Source organism: Manacus vitellinus, unplaced genomic scaffold (assembly GCF_001715985.3).
Source record: "Manacus vitellinus isolate BGI_N305 unplaced genomic scaffold, ASM171598v3 scaffold_5_pilon, whole genome shotgun sequence".
NCBI classification, from domain to species: Eukaryota; Metazoa; Chordata; class Aves; order Passeriformes; family Pipridae; genus Manacus; species Manacus vitellinus.
In genome coordinates this window covers 42,342,189-42,363,864 of record NW_021940682.1, presented here as the reverse complement: position 1 = coordinate 42,363,864, position 21,676 = coordinate 42,342,189, and the positions used below count along the sequence as shown (strand labels likewise).

The 21,676-nt window shown below is 35.6% G+C and overlaps 1 protein-coding gene across 2 annotated transcripts in view; it reads left to right on the top strand.

The window, feature by feature from the left end:
• The window catches only part of TFEC (transcription factor EC), an 87,873-nt gene extending 67,061 nt beyond the window's left edge, over positions 1-20,812 (top strand). The window contains exons 4-8 of one of the 2 annotated variants that reach the window (XM_018080247.2): positions 5,579-5,693; positions 6,559-6,615; positions 10,796-10,871; positions 18,835-18,982; positions 19,906-20,812. In XM_018080247.2, coding sequence (XP_017935736.1) covers positions 5,579-5,693; positions 6,559-6,615; positions 10,796-10,871; positions 18,835-18,982; positions 19,906-20,286 — 777 coding nt within the window. In that variant the 3' untranslated portion in view covers positions 20,287-20,812. The remainder of the gene's footprint in view (positions 1-5,578; positions 5,694-6,558; positions 6,616-10,795; positions 10,872-18,834; positions 18,983-19,905) is intronic. The other variant, XM_018080248.2, reaches the window with a different exon arrangement.
• Positions 20,813-21,676: the final 864 nt, after the last annotated feature.

Below are 21,676 nucleotides of genomic sequence, written 5' to 3'. Positions count from 1 at the left end.
TCATAGGGGAAGAATTATGTAAGAATATAAGACTGTGATGACAGAATGGTCTAAATGGAAGGAGTGTAATAGTATTGAGTGCAAGGTCATTTATTCAAATACTAATAACAGAAATGTCTGCAGTAAGCTGAGAGCTCATTAACTGGAGATGACAGAAAAAGATCTGGTTATATTAGTTGCCCAGAGGATAACTGTAAGCCATCAAAATGATGGGAGTGCAAAACACAGATAAATATGATCTTAGTATCCATCATGAGACATATTTCCAAGAGACATAAGGAAATATTCACTGTGAGATTCACTGAACACAAAACTTCTGGAATGTTCTAGACAGATAAAGGTGTCCACCCTTCAGAAAAACTAATTCAAAGCAGGAAAGGTAGAGAGAGGCTTGTTAGTACATATAATATCATGGGAATTCTGTCTAAAGGAGCATGACCTGTTTTATTTAGCAAAGCAAACTCTTAAGGGAGCTATGTTCACTCACAGTAGTCACATGGGGATGTTGAACAATGAACTATATGTCTTAAAGGAACACAAAACCAAAACAAAATTTGTCTGCAAATGGAAATAAAGGGAAAGCTTTCTGACAATAGCTTCCAATCATTCAACTTTTGTAACATACTCAAATTAAAAATATTTGAGATGTAAAACCTAATTGATCTTAGAATATTATTGTCTTATGAAATAGATTATGTGATAACACATTAAATGAACCCAATATCCATGAAATGTTTTCTAGTCCAGACTGGGCATTACCACATTCAACAGAATTTTTAAATTAAGAAAAGTCTAACTGACTTTGGAAAAGGGTTGGACTGATATTCTCTATCTGTGCCACACTGATTCTGATAGAGCTATGATCCTTACAGACTTGAATGTTAGCGTGAGGCAAACACATCATATAAAGATTAGCCAAAATGGAAAAATACTTAAATAATATGTGATCATGCAAGTGAACACTGTTGAAACATAGAGCTCTAGGGGCTACAGATGAACAGGCACAGACAACTTGTATCCATAGGTCTTATCATCACATTAAGAATCCTTCTCTTGGAAGGTATGGAAATGGCTTAAATCTTCCTGGAAATAACATGATGTTTACCAACAGCTATCATGCTATGGGATTTGGAATACTACATTATTTACCTTAATAAGGTAGTATGTTTCATATCTTAGTAATGGTTTCCTTCAAAGAAAAAACCCCAAAACTTGGTATTAGAGACTGCATACTGTGATCACAATTGTCCATTGGCAATTATCCATACTAACAAACCCTTAGTATTTGCTACACTTTCCTGCCTGCATAGCAGTTCAGACCCAAGTATGAACGTAACAACCTTCTTTCAACTAGACCTTCATAGTACTTGCCTTGAACACTGCCAGCAAGCACAAGGTCACAGGCTCTTGTGAGGTGTACTCACTCAGGTACTGCAGCTGAAGTTTGCTTTTATAATTGGTCTAAGCTTCAAAATTGAGCATCTTTCAGGACTGAGCCCCATAAATGGAAATTCTCATGTTCCAGTCTTTGCACACAGGAATTGAAGATCCCATGACACTTTATACAAAAGGAAGAATGTTAACCCCAGTGTCCTTGCCAAATGCTAACTTTGTTAATTACAGTCTTTAATTCTCCTTGCAGTTTTAATTAGATATGGTATTATTCTCTTCCTATACCACATTGTAACTGGTTATTCCCACTTGACCATTTTCTGTGCTAAAGGTAGTTGATCTTTTCTCCAAAGCTGGCTGTATTTTAGAAGTAGGAAAGATGCCTTATTATATTCTGTTATTTTTAATATTTGTCTACTCATCCCTTACAAGCTGCTAGCATCTAAATTCTCAGATCCATATACATAAATATATGTATCATGAATTCAAAGTTTGGAAATTATGTGACTTACCAGGACTTCTCAAAACAACACAGGTGTGAATCAATACAGGTTATGACACCTGCGGGGTAATTTCCTGGGACTTATGAATTTTCATACCCAAATGTCTGTTTTCACATCTCTAAACTGAAAGCAAGAACATGCTTTTGATGCAGTAGAATCAGCTGGAATTTTAAAGTGTTTTGGGATTCATCAGTTTTGACAGTGCTATAGAATTTATTGTAAGACCTTCACTGTACACATATCATATAATTGTGCCATTGCAAATGATTTGTACTTGTAGTAAGATTGTGTTGGATCTTTGTGAGATTATGTACACATATATACAGATAGATAGATAGATAGATATAGATATATCCTGTAATGTGAGACTGGAAGCTATTTGAAGCCTCAATACTACAAAAACTTTCCCCATTTAAATGACACTGTAAGAAATAAATTGCATTATGGTGTATGAGTTTTAGTGCACATCCAAACAACTAGATAGCACATTTTTCATGCTGGCTAACTGTGAATGAAGACTGTATCAAAGGGATACAGTGGCCCTATCCACAAATCCACTTATCCTTCATAGTGTCCACTACAATATACTTGATTTCTACTAAATTTGCAAAAGAAAGAGGCAGTTGATAGTGCAATTGGCACTAACTTTCTATAGCATTTCCTGTCACTTAGGTCAGGATGATAGGCCTGTAGTTCCTCCATCCTCCTTCTGGCCCTTCTTGTAGATGCGTGTCACATTTGCTAGCCTACAGTCAACTGGCACCTCCTCAGTTAGTCAGGACTGCTGATAAATGATTGAAAGCAGCTCAGTGAGCTCTTCTGCCAGCTCCCTCAGTGCCTTTGGGTGCATCTCATCCGGCCTCATAAATCTGTGTGTGTCTAAGTGGTATAACCATTTTCCTTGGATTATGAGGTCTTCGTTTTGCTCTCTGTCTTCCAGCTGAGGCAAAAAAGGCATTAAGCACCTCAGTCTTTTCCTCATCCTTTGTCACTGTGTTTCCACCCACTTCCAATAAACCATGGAAATTCTCCTTAACCCTCCTTTTGTTGCTGATATATCTATAGAAACACTTTTAATTGTCTTTTACAATTAATTTCTAGTTGCAGCCCCTGCCCCAGTGGTTTTGCTGATGGAAGAGGGTATATGAACTGTTATCACTTCAGACAATGGCAGCAGTTACATGCAATTGCTTTCATCAACTGTGTAATCAAATTTATCTGAAATGTCTACCTGTGGTTTTAGGTTGAATTTACTCATGTTCTTTTGAATGCTCACATAATTCTGAACTTTCAGGTGTGTTGGTTTTGTTTTTTTTTCATTAACAGTTAAGTAGGCCTTTCATGACCTTTTGTCTTGGATTTGGACATTGTCATTTAAATTCACACCTTTGTGAACAGACTGTTGAGATTTAACTATCTTTCAAGGATAAATGTGAACTATAGTTTGAAAATTAGAAATGAAATATGCAAAATACGATAGATATGCATTTCTTATTTGTTAGATTATTTATTAGGTTATATTATTTTCAGGGGTTACTATTTCCTAGTATTTCACAAAAACAGTAGCCTAAGTCATATAACAACCCTATTGGAAGTCCACTGGAATGAGTGTAGTGGTCACATTGACTCTCAGTTTTTTATGTCATTCTGTTTTCATATCATTTCAATAAGCCAAATTCATTTACATGACTGTAGGAAGTAACTAAATATGTGTCTAGAGCTAATATCCTATCACTGGAACAAAGGAAATGCAAAGGTAAAGCTGCAGTGAATTCTGTAATACTTGTCAGTTTACCCCTCTGGAATGAAACAAAGGTGCTTAATGTGTGAATACTCTTAGCATTCAAATCCTACCTATTGCACATTGCTTGTTCTTGAGTAATACTCATCTGAATTCCAAACATTCTTTTAAAAAATATTTTCATTGAGAGGTCAAATATGTAAGCAGATTTTTAAAACTGACTTAGTGTTGTGATTTTTAATGGTATTCAAGAATTATCAGTTTTCTTAAGTAATAAACATCTACTTAAAAATAGCATGCTATTTATGTACATTCAAAAAGAATTCTGATTGCTTCATTTAATTGTATGAAATAGAACTGGGGGAATTTAAACTAGGATCTCAGATGGTCTAGTAAAGTTATTAGTTAATTTAATAAAATCAGTATTTAAAATTAAAACATTTAAAATTTCAGATTTAATATAAAAATACAGGCAGAACTGCTGTAGAACAATTTCACACTAAGTAACTGGGAAATTGTCTCCATTCAAAATAACTTGTGGTGAAGCTCACAGTCTCTACAAAAAAATAAATTATCAGTATAAAATAAGCTAATTACCAATATAATTATGTTTGGTGTCTTGGTGTCCTACCTGGAAAATTCCGGTGTGTTTCAGGATCCATGGCTGTAGGGCATATCTTTAACAACGTTTGCTTGTCTATGAAAAACTATTTCCTTTACTAGCTCATAATTTCCTTTCACGCCTTTCTGTCTAAAGTCAGTAGTTTTACCCACATTTTTTCACCCACTTTTTTCACCCACTTTTTAATCCTTTTTCTTTTTTTTCCTGTTGTCTTGGCCAGCTGGACCTAAATTCAATTTCTGAGTCCACGTGTGTTGGCCACAAAAGAAAACAAATATATCATCACAAATTTTATATGCATGATAAAATAAAATTGTCATAGAAGACAAGAAGAATACAAATCAATTTTTTGTGAATCTGGACTTGGATGTTTTCATATAGTTGTTTTCACAAGAACTTACAGAAATAATAAGATATATAAGATAATGATCAATGCTGAAAACTTAATTATAGGGTCATTGAAACTGAGCAAAGCCTGAGCTGTTCTTTACTAAACTTTTACATATTTTACAGTTATTATATATATGTAAAAATATTCAAGTAAAGGTAATATTTATGTAATTATCTGAAATCCGTAGAAACATACTTTAGCCTTACTTCTCTTTGGGTGCATTCTATGGGTTTATTAAATAATGTTATATTAAAATTTTGAAGGTAATAAGGATACTGGTATACGTGGTTGAGTATGTTATGCATGTTAAAACCATCAGGTTATCTGGCCTATCCTGACAACAGCACAGTTTCTTTCCTTAAAGCATATTCTTCGATGTTCTGTCTACTCTAATTTTAACTATTGCATATAACTGGGTCCCTGAGTCTTTATACTGCTAAACCAGGCACAGTATGAAGTACTAATTCAGAGTTTAGTGATGTGGTGAAAAATCACTGAGGAGTATGTCAAAATCAGCAAGGTGATTTTGACTTTCAACCTAATTCATGTTTGAAATGCAGTCATGGTTTTAGAGAATATAGTATAGAAACAATTGAAAAGCAGAGATGGGAGCCTATATCTTGCCATCACTTTGCATCTGAAACCCACTCACAACACCTAGAAAGCTGCTTGTGGATCAGTGGCAGGCTGTGATCCTTTGCTTTCAATTTTATACCACAGAATGGTATATAATTTATACTTAATACCACAGAATGGTAAACTTTCTCTTTAGACACATATATACATCTCCTTCTATAGAGCACCAGACTCACATCCAAAGATGTTTGCTCCTTGAATTTATGTGGGTTTTTTTTTAATCTTTTAAGTCTTTAACTTATTTTAATATTATCTTATTTTTCTTATTCTTCTTTCCTTCTATACTCCTCAAGCTATCTAGCAGCATTTTGGATATATATAACAGTGACCAGGGAATGGCACCAGCCAATATGAGTCTCACAAATGCTTCTTGCCCAGCTAATCTACCAGTAAAAAGGGAACTCACAGGTAAAAGAACTCTGTGATTTTAGTATTTTATAATTGCAAAAGTGATAGTGTGTCTCTTAAAAGTTGCATAAATCTTACCCATGAAAAAGATATCCATAATTAAATTCCTGAGAATTTTGCACTTTGTAGTTTTGTTTAAGAGAAAGAACAAAGAGCAAGAAGAAATGTTTTCTTTCTGTTCTTGTGTTTAGAAGCTCAGAAACCAGGTTTTTCTTCTGTTTTTTTTATGAACATTATACTTCTAATAAACCTTAATATTTAGAAAACATAGTATATTCTTCCACATGTTGGCTCCTGACCCAGAGTATAAATAAATTATCATCCTTTTAATTTGTTCTAGGGTAGAACAAATGATTCTTTTAAAACTTTACAATAAGTCTATTCAAGGTAAATCTATATTAGTGGATTAAGAACTTTAAAAGTTGCATTCAATTAATCCAAAGAATGCTAAAAATCATGTACAGTTTATTAGTGTCACTCAGAGGAAACAGTGAGTTTGTTCAATATCTTACAAATCTGATTAACTCTTGCATTATGGGATATAGAAAATCCATATTCACATTAGTGTATTGTAAGTTTATCTTGATGTAAAATACAGCAAATTGGAGAAAAATACCCCTCCATGATATTTCTATGTTCCTAAATAAAAAATATTGTGCAATAAAAAGAGCTTAAGCACCCTGCTAGCTTGTGCAAAATTTAGTATTGGTAGAATATAGATTTGCCTATTATCTGCTTTAATAATAGTAATGTAGTAAAAGGACTGGAAGTCTGGTCTTTGTGACAAGAGGCCATTTTGGAAAGGTGAAAGAAGTACTGAAATTTCATCTTAAGAACTATTTTAATAAATGTTACTTTCTGTCAGAAGCAGATACAAGAGCAATGGCAAAGGAGAGACAAAAAAAGGATAACCACAATCTCAGTAAGTATATGTTAATCTTCCATCTCATTAATTGGAATGTATGGAGAATGCAAAAATATTAGACATTAGCTACCCCATTTCTGCTCATCTTCTAGATCAGCATATTACTAGGCTAATCAAATTGAACTCAGACTCCAAACACAGCCAACCACAGAGCTTTCTTTCCTGAAATTAGTTTCATTCTTTGAATATTGTAATTTATTTATTTCCATATAATCGCCTGCTATTATGTTTTTATCCTATGACTGTACACTTGATGTTGTCTCTAAGAATTACAGTGCAAAACAGACAAGAAAGGAGAGAGATGATGAGAAAAACAACAGTGAACATCAAGTCTTCATACATTATTTACTGAAATGTACAAGAAAGAGGCTCTATCTCTCGATGGGTGATATGGAGGGAAAAAAAATTGCATAGTATATCAGATAATTACGAATGGTTGTTAAGCACTTAAAGTTACGGAAATTGTACGTCACAAAAGGAGATCAGGGCAGGACTGGGTGAGACTCACAGTGTTCTGACTGACACAAAACCCCTGTAACCTCTGTAATCTGGGATACACTTCTGTTTCCTTTGTGGAGAGCAGTGCATCCAGGTATGGATGTTAGGTGTTTTGATTTAGAGGAATTGTGTTCTTAGAACATAGTGAAATTCATAGTTTAGAGTCTAAATACAGTTTATACAGAATAGAAAAAAAAAATCAGTTTTATTATTGAGAGAAGATTGCCTATAAAGTTAGGCAACTTTTCCCTCTAAAGGATAATTTGAAACAAAAAGCCTGAAGGATTCTTTTTGGAAATTTGGAAATTTCTGTTGAATAAAGTAGTTACATTTCCCAGTTCTCCTTTCCACTTTTTCCAGCAGAAATATTATAGGAGTTGCATTTGATGATCCTTTTGAATCACTTCCCACTCAAGATATTCTATGATTCTATGAATTTAAATCCAAATTAGTAATTACTTAATAGCCACTATTTATATCTTTATTCTCTTATTTATATCTTAGTTCTCTGGCCATTCCAGTAATCTTAGAGGCTTTACTTGCATGAAATTACATGCCTAAAAGTGCACATCCACTGGCATAATGTGCTAGCAACCACTGTGGACAACTTTCTGCTACTCAAAATATCTGGAAGGCATCCTTATGTCTGTCTGTAATTTTTTTGTGTACTACAGACAGACCATGTAGATTGTTAGAACTGTTGCTAGCACGTAATCTCTGAAATACTAATGCAGCTGCTCTCTGTCTTGTTTGGGCAGGAATGGGGAGTTTTTGCTGGTCTAGGAAAGGTGGTGGGTAGGAGTTGTCTGGAACTACAAGGGGAAAGACAGGCTCATACGTACATTAGGGATGGCTGGTCCTACCATTTCCTCCATTGTTTATTTTGGCTCTGAGGTCTTCCTTCCTAATCTCAGGAGAAATGTCTGAGAACTTTCCCTCACTACTGGTGACTAAGCTGAAGGCAGTATGCCATGATGATAGCATCGCAGACAGGCAGCGTCTGTTTTGGTTTGGCTCCAGTCATACACTTCAGAGCTCAAAGTCTCTCTGGAGATAGCTGTACTATCTAATGGCTTGGACATAATAATGTGTTGCATATAAAGGCTTTATTAGTGTAATTTACTCTTTTATAAGGACCAGGTTTCTTAGACATGATCTGAAAAATCTGTTTGTAGAACTTGATTGGAACTATACAAACATTCAATATTCAGGTTGAATTTAAGTCCACATTTTGCAAAAATGTTCTTGTACATTCTCATACCAAGGAGAACAAAGGAACTACAAAAAATTTCCCGTTGAAAGGTTATATCCTCAATGAAACCATGAGAAGGGTTTAGATTTAGGAAATTGAACCACGTCACACAACAGCAAGAGTTTAAACCATTAGAAAACACTTCCTTTTTTTTTTTCTTCCAAGTAAAGAATGTTTTATTGTCATCCTGTCCATGTAGTTTGAAAAATCATTTTCTGGTTTGGTTTATGTATAATTTTGACCCTTGAAATATTATTGATAACTCAGGATATCACTGGAACTCTAGTAGACATATATCAGGAAAACTCTTTTGAAACATGTTTCCAAGTTTCAAAATTTCCCCCTAACTCATTAGCACAACCACTGAAAGTTTCTTTTCAGGAAAACATAAAAAAGAATAGAAATAAAAAAAATTCTGTAGGTGTCCACTTGTAAAGATAATTTTTTTTTACCTTGTTTTTTAGCCAATATTTAGTTGACCATTTTTTGATGAGTATCTTGCAGAGCTTTTCCACATTGTAAATATTAATGAAACAACAGCTATTATGCCATAGGACTTTATAGCTAAGGCACATTCCTTAACTCTGTTTCCCCTGCCATTATTTTGCCAACATAACTGAAATATATATTTTAATTTTTTCAGTTGCTATGTGCTTTTGTACACTGTGCTCTCCTACAAGATCCAGCACATTCATGTCAATGGGATACAAGAGTTCACTTAGCAGTACACTCAGGAGGATTATATTATCTGTCTTCTGCACGTGTGAATCATGACTGCAAAACCTGAGATGCTTTAATTTGTTGAGTGAAATTCCTATTTCTAGAGAGATCAAGACAAAATACATCCCACCAAGGTAGAACACTTCATCAGAATAAATAACAACACTCAGGGAGTTCCTGGAGCTGTAATCAGCTAGGGAGGAAACAACAGACTACTGCACAAATCTAAGAGCCTCACAGGGACAGGAAGAAAACACTTTTATGTACTGGAAGAAGTAAAGGACTAAAAGTGATCTAAGTGGTGGGTCTGAGACTGGAAGCAACATGCTCATGTGACCCTGAGAAGACTGAAGTCAGCCTTGAAAGACCAGCTAGGATGCCCTTGGTTGAACACGTATACTTTAGCTCTACTGGGCTTTTTGTATTTATATTTAAAATTAGGACATTAAATTTTAAGTGAACATCTCCATATGTGGAGCACTGATCTGTTTTGCCCATGTTCTAAGCTGGACAGGGCTGGTCTGACAGAGGACAGTGGCACTAGCATATTGAGCCCAAGGTAAGGTCTTCCAAGATGAAAAGGATGAAAGGAGCAGCTCAATGTGATGTTAGTGATGGACCAAAACTGAATCCTGCTCATTCAGTGAGATTTGGATTGAGTTAAAGTATAAAGTGGAGGGAAGGGACAAAAATGCGAGTTCACGTCAGTAGAGACTGCTGGTCTTTGGCAGCCAGCAGTACCCCAATGGGACTATATTCTCACTGAATATACTTACCATGTCACAATTATATACAATTAATCCCCCAAAGTGTTGAGATGTCCTTTGTACCTATACATTAGAAAATGTTTAGTTTCTCAAGGTCACATACTCCAGCCTGGATACCAGTACAATGCTGGTAAAGTGAACTGAGAGCACAGAGAGTCAGACACAATTTTAAGAGGCTTATCTTGTGTTTTTCTCTTTCTAACTAAACTACAAAGTAACCTGAGATATCCTACATAGTTTGTCTTAGAAGAAGCATAAATTTAAATCCATAAAATATATATTTATTATTTAAACTGTGTTTTTATTCATTTTCTGTGTGTTTTAAAAGTTATTGTAAACATGCTTCTGCTTTCCATACCCAAAGGAAAGAGATGTGCTGGGGATGAAGTGTTTCTGAAACACAATATTTCTCTGTTTCAGTGAGGGGATATGGTTGCAGTTATGTCCTCTTTCTGATCTGAAATGCTGGCAACTGTAAATAAGGAATAGTGGAGCTCTTACCTGCGATCTGTAACATGAGTTCTGCCAAACTATGAATTGCTAGATGAGTTGTCTTGTGACCCTGTTGAAGTCACCAGCAAAACTGCCAAACTGAAATCTCTGTTCTGTACAAGCATGGTGGAGAAAGGCTACAGAAACATTAGGAAAAAGAAGTGTTAGCTCACATTTAGACAATATGCGACTATTTAATTCTCTAGAAGTCTAGCGGCTAATGGAGGAAAAAACTGATAGGTAAGGTAAGATACAGATGGTACTAATCAGGCGGTTTGTCCTGAGAATAAGTCAGAGACAGGTAGGAGCTCATGTTGGGACTGCTATTTGAGGAAGAAATTTTCTGTGCATCGACTGACTGACTTGTTTAGAACTAATTAAAATGTTCTATGTTGAATTTCACCAAGAATATTTCACTATAAATGTAGTAACTGTTTCTTTTTAACAGTTGAGAGAAGAAGAAGGTATAATATTAACTACCGAATCAAGGAGCTTGGCACCCTCATCCCCAAGTCCAATGATCCGTGAGTTCAACAGTCTTTCCTAAAATAACGTTTATAGTTTAAATACAAGAATAAAAGAGACAGTAGTATATACTGGCTATAGGATTGAGTAATGGGATACAAAATCTTCCATGCCAGATCAGGCTGTTAAAGTAACAAGCCTTTGACAGATTTTTGGTGCCTGTCGGAAAAACTCATCTGAAATGATAATAAAATGAAAAAAATTCCAGGGTGTTTAAGAGTGACTGCCACATCAAGGGAATACAAGCAAACAAATTAAAACCAAACAAAACCAAAAATAGAAAAGAAAAAAAGATAAGCCAAACAGCAGAAAGTCCATCTCTCTGTCCCTGGGCACAATTGTGTGGTGTCTCTGGAGAAGGAAGGAGTGATGCTTTCAGCCCTTGCTATGGCCCTCTAGTGGGATAACTCAAAATTCACGTTGTCACTGTCTGCCCGTTGACTAAGGCAAAAAAAATCAGTACAAGAGTCTGTAGACTGAGCATTTTTCAAAAGTCCTGCACTCAGTGCAGGGAAAAACACCAGTCCTAAAATGCAAGGATTAAAGTAATAATTGATACAATTGCTATAATAATATCATATTATACTAATGTATACACTTACAGTAACTCAAAATGCATATTGCTTGACCGCTACCTGGATTCCCTTAAAGCTTATATTTGTCATCAATATGAAAAAGGTTGTCTTGTAGGAAAGCCCACTGCAGGATTAGCAATAACAGTTCAGTGTGATATTTAAAGTTGAACTTTAGCCTTAGATTTCTCACGTCACTCGGGGAAGACTTAAGACCATGCACTACCATGATTGTGACTTGCATAAAATTGATTATACAGATTTTGTCTTTATCATTTAAATGTCAATACAGACATGCGTGATACTTCAAATGAAAACATCTATTTCAGCCTTTTTTTTCCTTAGCACTAAGAAACTTTTGTTTCTGTTAAGGATTTCTGGAACAATATAAAGCTATGTGAGACTTACAAAAGTGCAAGATTAGCTTCACTTGGAGTGAAATCGCCAGAGAGAAAGCTAACATACTGCATCCATTTTAGAGAATTCACCAACCTGGCTCCTTCTATAGCATTCACCCGAGATTAGATAAATGGGCATGTTTTTGTTATTAATATAGAATTAGGTATTACAGCTGAGTTAAAATAAAAAGGGCTTTAAGTACCTAAAAAAAGTTTGGGCTGTATTGCAAGCACAGACTGGTAGAAGCATTTTAATTTTGCTGATGCATCTTTCGGTATCAATACTATTTGGGCAAATAATTGAAAGATTTCTCAGATAAACAGTGGATGGCACTGTTGGTTTGCAGCTATAAAGCAATAACAGAAGGCAGTTAGACTGCAATTAGAGATGAGCATGAGGTACAAATTCCAGTTGCGATTTTTGGTTGCCTACAGAGGTGTTTCAGTTACATGTTTTGTTCTGGATTCAGGTTTAGTTTGTGAACTTAATCAAAACATTAATACCAAGAGCAATCACTTAGGTTGTTCTTGAAATGAATTATCTGGGCCTGCAGTTTTGCTCCAGCAAGTGGATGGTGGACTTTACCCACAGATTCTGGTGGTGCTGCCTGATGAAAAAGTCTCAGGTATAGATTCTGCAGTCATTGCCTTATCTTGTTTTAATCTGCAAACCCATGACTGAGTTCAACAGTGTGACAGACCCAGAGTGGTTTATGTTTACAAAAACACAAGGTAAACTTAAGTATCTCACATTCTGAAGACTACTGTCTTCAAAAGGCTGGTAATCAGTACTCCTTTTGAAAGTAAGCCTATTTAAAAGTTTTCAAGTTGGTGTTAAGAAAAGAAAGGCATCAAAAAGTGCAGGGCTTTTGAAACACTAGCTTGCAACATAACTTTACTATAGCTTTGTGCCAGGATAAATTAATCCAAAGTGTAAAACACTTTTTTTTGTATTTGTATTTTTAGATGGAAATATATAATTCGAGTATGTTGTTTTGTCGGCTAAGCAGATTAAAGTTACTACTATTTCCTTTAGGTTTGGTCCTGTGTTGCCAAATCATAACTCAATGTCCTTACCCTCTCTTTCAGTTCTTGCTTTTCCCTTCATAACACCTTACTGTGCCCCCAATCTCCCCCTCTTCTTTGAAAGAAAGAGATTTATCATGTCTTACAATACTTCATCTGTAGCATTTTATCACATATAGCATTTTTACTCTTATATTGATTTTAGAAAATTCTTCTTATAGTGGAAACTTAGCTGTATAAGGAGAAGCCTAACTGATGCTTAGACTAATGACAGTGAGAAAAATCAGCCTTTGCATTGAAGAGCAAATATTGCTATAACTAAGCCATTGTGGTTAGCATGCCTGTCCCAGATGGCTTGCTTCAAGAAGATTACATTCAGAGTCAGGAACAGAAAAGGACATTTTTTTATGCCATTTGGAAACCTTTTATGATTTATATTTCTTAGAAGTGCTTTGTGGGGTTTTTATTTCACTTTTGTTTTGTTAGTTATATAGTGAACTTGTTTGGCTCCTGTAGAGCTTCTGCAGGGACTTTCTTTTGACTGGCTTAAACCCCTATCCTTTTCCTTTTTCTTTTTTTTTTTTTTTTTAATTTAACAATAAAAGTGTGGATTACATTGCTTAAATGAATGGGTATTTTAAGTTCACTTCATCAGCATTAGAAAATGGACATAAGTATGAGTTAAAAAGAACTTTGACTCTTTTGTTTAATCTTCAATGCTTAGATATCCAAGTGCTAGATAATTCAGAAATGCAAATCAGTTATACAGAAGAATTCAAAAATAGACTTTTAAAAATGCCAGAAATAGTCATATTTTGTTGGAAAGCTCATAAAATACTCCTTTAATATACTCACTTTTCCATTTGTGTTCAGCCTTTCGGAATCCACCTTTTAGGTGGTTAACAGGACTTCACACTGTGATGGAGTCTGAAAGTGCCTACACAAGAATGGTTTTATGGTAGACAGACTTCAATTATCAGAAAACCAAAGAAGAAAAAAACCCCTTCCTTCAAGAATTCTAGTCATTTTACAGACCTAGGATGTTAGGAAAACCACTGAGGATTTGGGCATAAGCAGTGGTTTGCTCTCACTCTCTCCTCTCTTCTCTCTGCATCTGCCTGAGCCTGACCTTCTCTCTGCTCTCTGGTTGCTCCAGCAGCCAGCACAGCCACATTTCTTGTACAGGAAAAGCTTATGTATGCTCCTGCTATTACAAAGTGGAAACTTACTGCCTCTTTCAGAATACACTTTGCAATTGTGCAAGTCATCAAAACAAGTACAAAGTCCTTCAAAGTATTTTTTCGAGGAAGCACACGTTACCGTAAATTTCTCAAGAAACAGGGAAAGAAATGGTCTGCAAACATGGTTTCAACTTTGCAAATGTCTTTGTTATTAGTAACTGTCCTGTGCCTGGCAAACCCTGTGACTATCACACTCTCACAAATGCTGTTTTTGTTATTTAGTTCTAATCTTAGATGACCAAATGCTCTGGTTCTTCCTACAGGAGTTCAACTTCTTTAAATTAGTGAAGCTCCTTTGACTTAACAAAGTTAAATTAACGGAAATGAGTTGAAGATCAATCTCTTGTGTATATTTTGTTTCTCCAAAATGGGAAACTCTCCTAGGTGAGAGTTACATGTTTTGTTCTGAGCATTTGAGTTTTCTAGAGAGATTCAGATCTTAAAGTTAGGAGGAGCCAGGGTTCAGAGACAATAAAACATGGGTTTTTACTTATTTTTTACTTTTCCATGCAAATCTTCTGCAGTGTGGTAGACCTCTGTTAGTTAAACTCAAGAACACATGTAGCTTGCTAAAAATTTCAAATTATTGCACCACATGCACACACAGAAACAAAAATGAAATCTTCCTTTGCAGAGGCCATTGCTGATGACCAGACCTGCAAAAGTTCTTACTGTTTTCAAATGACTTTATTCACATGTAGAATTTCCCATGTGTTTCAATATCTACAGAACGAAGTATTATATGCATTCAATAAAAATGAAGGCTAAGAAAAACAAAAGCAAAGCAAAACAAACCAACAACAAATAAAACCGCACACACAACCCCCTAAAAAAAAATCCCCCCGCCCAAAAAAAGAAAACCAAACAAGAAAGGAAGTAATAGACAGTGAAAGAGTAAAATGGAAAAAAATTCCTGCCATCTCCAAGACTCAGTAGATCTATATCTTACTTTGTAGATTCAAACCAGTTAAGAATGTAAGTATTTTTTTTATTTTTTCTGTTTTTATAAAGTGGTTTCCAATTAAATGAGTAACAACTGCCAATGATTGTTTAGATTTTAAAGGTTCTCAAATGGGTTTGTAAGCCTTTTCATTTCAATTTTTATCTCTATTATATATAAGCACAATATATAAATCTCTAAAAGCAAATCCCATAATTTCCTAGTGCCCCTTTTATAATTTTTTGGATAGCTTTCTTTATTTGCACCCAATTTAGAAAGCATTGTTTTCAGAGAAATAACAGAAACCTAATAACCAATCACAGAATTCCTGAATTCTTCTTACACATTTTGTGCTTTGAGATAATCCCTTTTCAAATGCTAGGTTGTTTTTATTTCCCATCATAGATGAATCTACTTGCCTACCTGCTGGATGCATTGTAGGCTATTGCTAAACAGGAACCTCACCTGTACTATTGCCCTGTTTGCCTTCATCCCCACCAGTTATGTTGCTACTCTTCCAGCACTGCACATCTGCGTAGAGCCTCTGTTTCTCCACAGCACTGTCCCATGACTGCTGTGTGGTGCTCTGGGCTAGAATGGATGAGGAATACCTGCAATGCAGAATTAGCACAGACAACTTCAATATTTTCTTTAGATCCTGGTATAGAGAGACACAAAGTGAAATTCACGTTGGCTACTAAGGTCACCAGCTGATCCATTGCCATGTTGCCTTCAGACATTGGAAGATTTAACTTCAATACTTTTCATTTAATAAGACATCAACCAGTAGGTGTATATATGAGAAGAGATGTAGAAGATATATGGGATACATGCATACACACAGACACACACACACACACACAGGCAGGTTAAATAACAGTCTCTTAAATGATAATAATAACTACTGCAATTTCATCCTGTGATAATTTTGCTTCTCAGATCTGTAAATATTACCACAAGAGATATCTATCCATATGTATCTCATGCAGAAGCTGACCAGATCCATCTGTCTGGCGGTTTGAATCTAGGAACTGGTCTTCCAGTAAAAATTTATTTCATCCTGTGACAAAAAATGTCATTGCCATAGAAATAAAAATCTCAAATTATCAAGGTAATATGAACTAAAAGTAAGCAATATCACAAAGCTTGCAAATTATGTGTAACATGAATCATTGCAGATTGCATTTCTCCACAGTATGTACTCGAGGCATTCTTACTCCTCTAGTGCTTTTCAAAGTTGCCATGAGCTGCTGATGGCAGTCAAAGATTTGTCCAGAAAATATGCATTATTATGCATACTAAAAACTTCCTTAACATTTACAGTTTGAATGTAAACCACATGCGAGAAGAAAGTCCTCTGCTACGAGGGAGCCCATGGGATGCTGACAGGGAAATGTTCTGTCCTCCCACCTGGGCAAGAAATTCAGGGAGAAGAAGGAAGGGGCAGAGGAACTGCCAAGATATGACTCAGCTGTCATGAGGGAGACATGTTCTGTTCTTGGCTCCCAGTCATCTCTCTGTTCTAGCGTTTTTGACCATGGAATGTCTAAATAAGAATACACACCCACTTCAGTGAGCAGCTTCTGATGTTTTGGCTTTGCAGACAGCAGGATCTGAGACAATAATTATTTTCTCTCTGACCTCCTCACCTTCTAATCCCAAAAAGCTGTGCATTCTTGGCACACATACTGAGGTGAGGGGAGGTCCTATATGCTGAAGCCCCACACTTTGTGTGCTTCCCAGAGTGAACAGACATGAGTTTGAGCACTCTTGGACCAAAAAATGTTTCTCCCAAATCTCTAGCAAATTGTCTGAATTTTATGATATGGTTAAACACTGTAACACTTTATCACAAATAATTTTGTGTATTCTTGTGAGTGCCTTAAAGCTACCAGCTCTGTAAGGTTTTATCCCTAGTAAAGTGCATCAGGAAAAGCTGAGTAGCCTGGATCCCTAAATCCTGTACTTGCCTGGCTTTTGCCCTATATATTCAGTAGAAAAACAACTGCATTGGCAGAAGTCTATAAGGGTGCTTAGCCTTGGGGTAAGGGTGAAAGGTTCCTTAGGCACTTACTCTGAGAAGCTGAACACAAAACATCTGCAATAATTTTATTCACCACAGGTGAACACAAGAGTAGGGGCAAATCTCATTAACTGAAACAACCAAAGACAATAGAAAAAAAACCCAAAACAATAAGCTATTAGAGAATCTCTGAAGGAGGGCCATGAGAATGGGGAAGGGACTAGACGGGAAACCTTATGAGGGGCAGCTGAAGTCAATTGGTTTGTTCAGCCTGGAGGAGACTGAATGGAGACCTCACTGTAGTCTACAACTTCCTTGTGAGGGGAAGTGGAGGGGCAGGTACCAATCTCTTCACTCTGTTGGCCAGTGACAGGATCCAAAGAAACAACATGAAGCTGAGTCAGGAGACGTTTAGGTTGGGTGTCAGGAAAAAGTTTTTCACCCAGAGGTTGGTTGAACACCCAGGGATGTGGTCACAGCACCAAGCCTGTCTGAGTTCAAGAAGCATTTGGACAATGCTCTCAGGCACATGGTGTGATTCTGTGCAAGGCCAGGAGTTGGACTCGATGGTCCTGATGGATCCCTTCCAACTCATCATATTCTATGATTCTATGATTTTATGAATAAGGGAAAGTGATGATAGACTGGAATATAATTTATATTTCTTTTTGACTCTATAAATGCCAGCAAGTAAATATATGGTATTGTAGATATTAAAAAAATACTTGCCCCTCCCAGTGTCAGATTCTTAGTTGCAAAAATAACTTTTCCTTCTCAGGGTTGTGTTATAGGGCCAGAACCTTGGCCAACCTTGTGCTCAGCCTAAGCAGTCTTGCAGTGAATTAGATAGTTTGGATAAACCCGTATATCTGTGTATTTAATGCAGCAGATGAATTCTGTATCTTAAAATATTGAAATGTATTAGAAAGTAAACATTTTCCACAAATTTCATTCCTGTTCCAAGGCCTCCAAGACCTGAGTTAAAGGAATACATGAAAAGTTGATAAATGCATACATGAAAATCCTTGAACAGATGCATTTAAACAAGTGTTTTATTGCTGTAAGGCTGCTTGTAAGCTGGAAGTTAAACCACTATTTCCTGAATGATGGGCAGATTTAATCTAATTTTTTTGCAAGGCTTTTATTTTGAGTTAGGGTCTGCATGTAGCTGCGTATTTTATGTTGTTTCAAGATTTTTGAACATGATTTGTGTCATTCCCTAGTCATTATGGTTAAAGAAGTGTGATTTTTCTGGTCTGTCATCAATGAGGAGTGGCATTCAGCACAGATAATATTTTTCTCTACAAGCATAAAAGCAACCTCATTAGTAAGTCAGGTAAAAGGAGTAGTATATTCAAAATGATCTTTAAAAATTTAGGTTTAAGTCCTCAGTAATGTATATTTCCTAGTTCATTAATGCAGAAATACTGCACATAGATTTTAATCTTAGAGTTAATAATAAAAGCAATTTTCACTAAAAATATAAAAACTGTAATGGTAGAATCATGATATTGCATTTAGCTCTCCCACAAAAAGTCACTTTATTACTTTCTTTTGACACTTATTTTCATTCTGGGATTAATTTTACTATATAAGGGCTTCTTAACTATTCTATTAAAATTTCCATTCAGAAGCAATAATATCTAAGAGTGAATAATAGTCATGTAAATCATTATTTCATATTAATGTAAAAGATTTTGTAAGTTCTTATGAATTCTGCTGACATGTACAATTGTGAAAAGGTTATCTCTACATTCTACAGTGATATGCGCTGGAACAAAGGGACTATTTTAAAAGCATCAGTGGAGTACATCAAGTGGCTACAGAAAGAACAACAGAGAGCCAGAGAATTAGAACATAGGCAAAAGAAATTAGAGCATGCTAACAGAAGACTCCTACTCCGAATTCAGGTTTGTATAACTGTTGCCATGAACTACAAAGCTTTCTTAGTACTTATCCCTCATCAAATTTTATTAATCTATGTAATTTTTCCCCAAATGACATTTATTAAAAATGAATTGGCTTTCCTATTTATTTTTGTGTATATTGGAGAGGGGGTATTTTTTAGGTTTCTAGGAAATTTCTTTGATAATTATACCTTACATAAAGGAATTCACGGAAAGTTAATAAAGTATTTGTACAAACAGTTTCATTATGTATGTGTTAGAGCGAGAGAAAGACAAAAAAGATAAGGAAAAAAATATGTCTCTGTAGCCAAAAATCAATACTGGACACAAAATTCCCTTCAGTATTTTCATTTTCCCTTTGTAGCCATTTCACACATTACACTTCCTTGGTTATAGTGTGCTATATTATATCTACTTTTTACATGAAGAGATGGAATACAGCCCTTCATAGCTTGAAAGGCAAGATTCTAATATAGACACACACGTATGAAAATGGGATGAATGGATAGGTAGATAGATAGACAGACATAAAATCGATCATCTTACATATGTTTATTTACTTATATAACTGTATATCATAAGCATCACCAAGTAAAGACTCTTCTGTTTCTCTGGATAGCAGTGGATAACAAATTTTCAAGTTGCAACATTTTTCTACCATTTTCATTGGATTCAGTATGCAGTGGGTGTAGAAGCTGTCCTATCTCTTATGTTCCTGTAGGATAGTTGCTTAAAGACAGAGGGGGAGATGAAAACACTTGAGTGGCAAATTTTCATAGACTAATTTAATATTTTAAAATGTAGTCTCACAACTGGATAAAAAGTATAATTAATTTGCATGCATGATTCCTGTACTTACTGCAATAGTTCTGAAGAAACTCTGTCTTTTAAAGTTGTTGTCTAATCATTTTCATTTGAAATGTCAGGAACTGGAGATCCAGGCACGTGCACATGGCCTCCCAGTCATGTCTTCACTCACTGCTGTCGATTTAGCTGCACAGGTCATCAAGCAACAGTCTTATCCAGAGGAGAACTCTGTAGACTACTCTCAACAAATGCCTCTGGTACATGGACAAAATTCTGATGTTTGTGATGGATCTACAGCCTTTTCTGATCCACTTTCACACTTCACGGATTTGTCCTTCAGTGCAGCTTTAAAAGAAGAACAACGTCTAGAGGAAATTTTATTGGATGACACAGTGTCGCCATTTGGAACAGATCCACTCTTGTCCTCCACGTCCCCAGCTGCATCAAAAGAGAGCAGCAGGAGAAGCAGCTTTAGCACAGATGATGGAGATGATTTATAAAAACAAAAGTGGTCTCATACTTCTGTAAACCACTTGCTAAAAGACCGCGTTGAATGTAAGCATGTTGTTTGTTCTTACTTTAAATACTTATAAGGAGAGACACTGTGAAGATGTTACTACATGACAAAGGTTTAAATCAGCCCTTACTTCACAGGAAAATGAGATGGACATGAACTCATATCACTTTGGCCCAAATTTACCTTCTGTTCACAGCTGACATTTGCATAAATGTTTCTTCACTGGGAATATTTCTACTATCATTTCATGACTTACAGTACTACAAAAGTGGTTACCACAAAAGGAATACCCATGTTACAAAACTGTATTCAAACTCTTTTCAATCTACTTACACTTTTTCTGCTAAAAACATGAGTTTTAGTAATTTGCTAATTTCTTTCTTTTATACCACTAAAAATTCTACGAAATGTGACGCAACAGAGAACTATTTAAGCTGGGAACTGCAGAGATGTTATAGATTTTAAAATTTAAAAATAAAGGTGGTAATGCTTTCACACAAGTAAAGTAAGCATGCAGTTTAAACTGTGTAGGCTTCTCTTTAAAAGGAGAAAATCCATTAAGCTTTCCATGGAATGCCATTAATTGTTTTTTTATTTCATTTGTAGAAAAAGAACACTCTTTTAATATATATTTTAATGACACAGAAGAAAAATGAAAGCTAACATAATGACGGAGACTCAAATGAACTGAGACAGAAAAAGATATGGCATTGCAGCAGAAAGGCTGTATGGATGTACAAGACAGCACAGACACTCCATGTTACAATTAGCACAATTTAAAACTACTGGTAATAGTGCTATGTCAGCTGCTTATTTCAAGAATATTCAAACTGTGTCCTTTTTTATGTAGAAGAGATTGGAATTCAGAGATATAATCCTGTGCTTTTGGATGATGCTTTCAATTCCTTTGGCAGCACAGTGAGGTTTTTCCAAAGGGACTCTATCCATATGCCTTTGATCCATTTGGACTCAGAGGTAAATGACAAGATTCCCATTCCATACACTTGAAACAAAGATAATGTAATTTCAAATTTGGCTTTAGATTCACCACAGAAAAGCTGAAAAGGAAGACTTTTCAAACTAAAGGGGATATTCAGAAACACTGACGTGATGCACTGCCTCTCATAACTGGCTTGCTAGGAGGGGGCATTCAGAAAACCAGTTCTGATGACTCAGTAAAGACTTGTCAGTTAGAGGGCAGGTAGAAGTCATATCACTTCTATACACAGTGAAATTCTGGAGAGTGATGTATGTTCCTGGAGGACATTAAGTGTAATCATTCTAATTATAATATTAATAAATGGGAAAATAAACTGGCACAGGTCTTCAAAGCTCTTCCTCAACCAAAGCCAAAAGATCACATCAGGGAATTC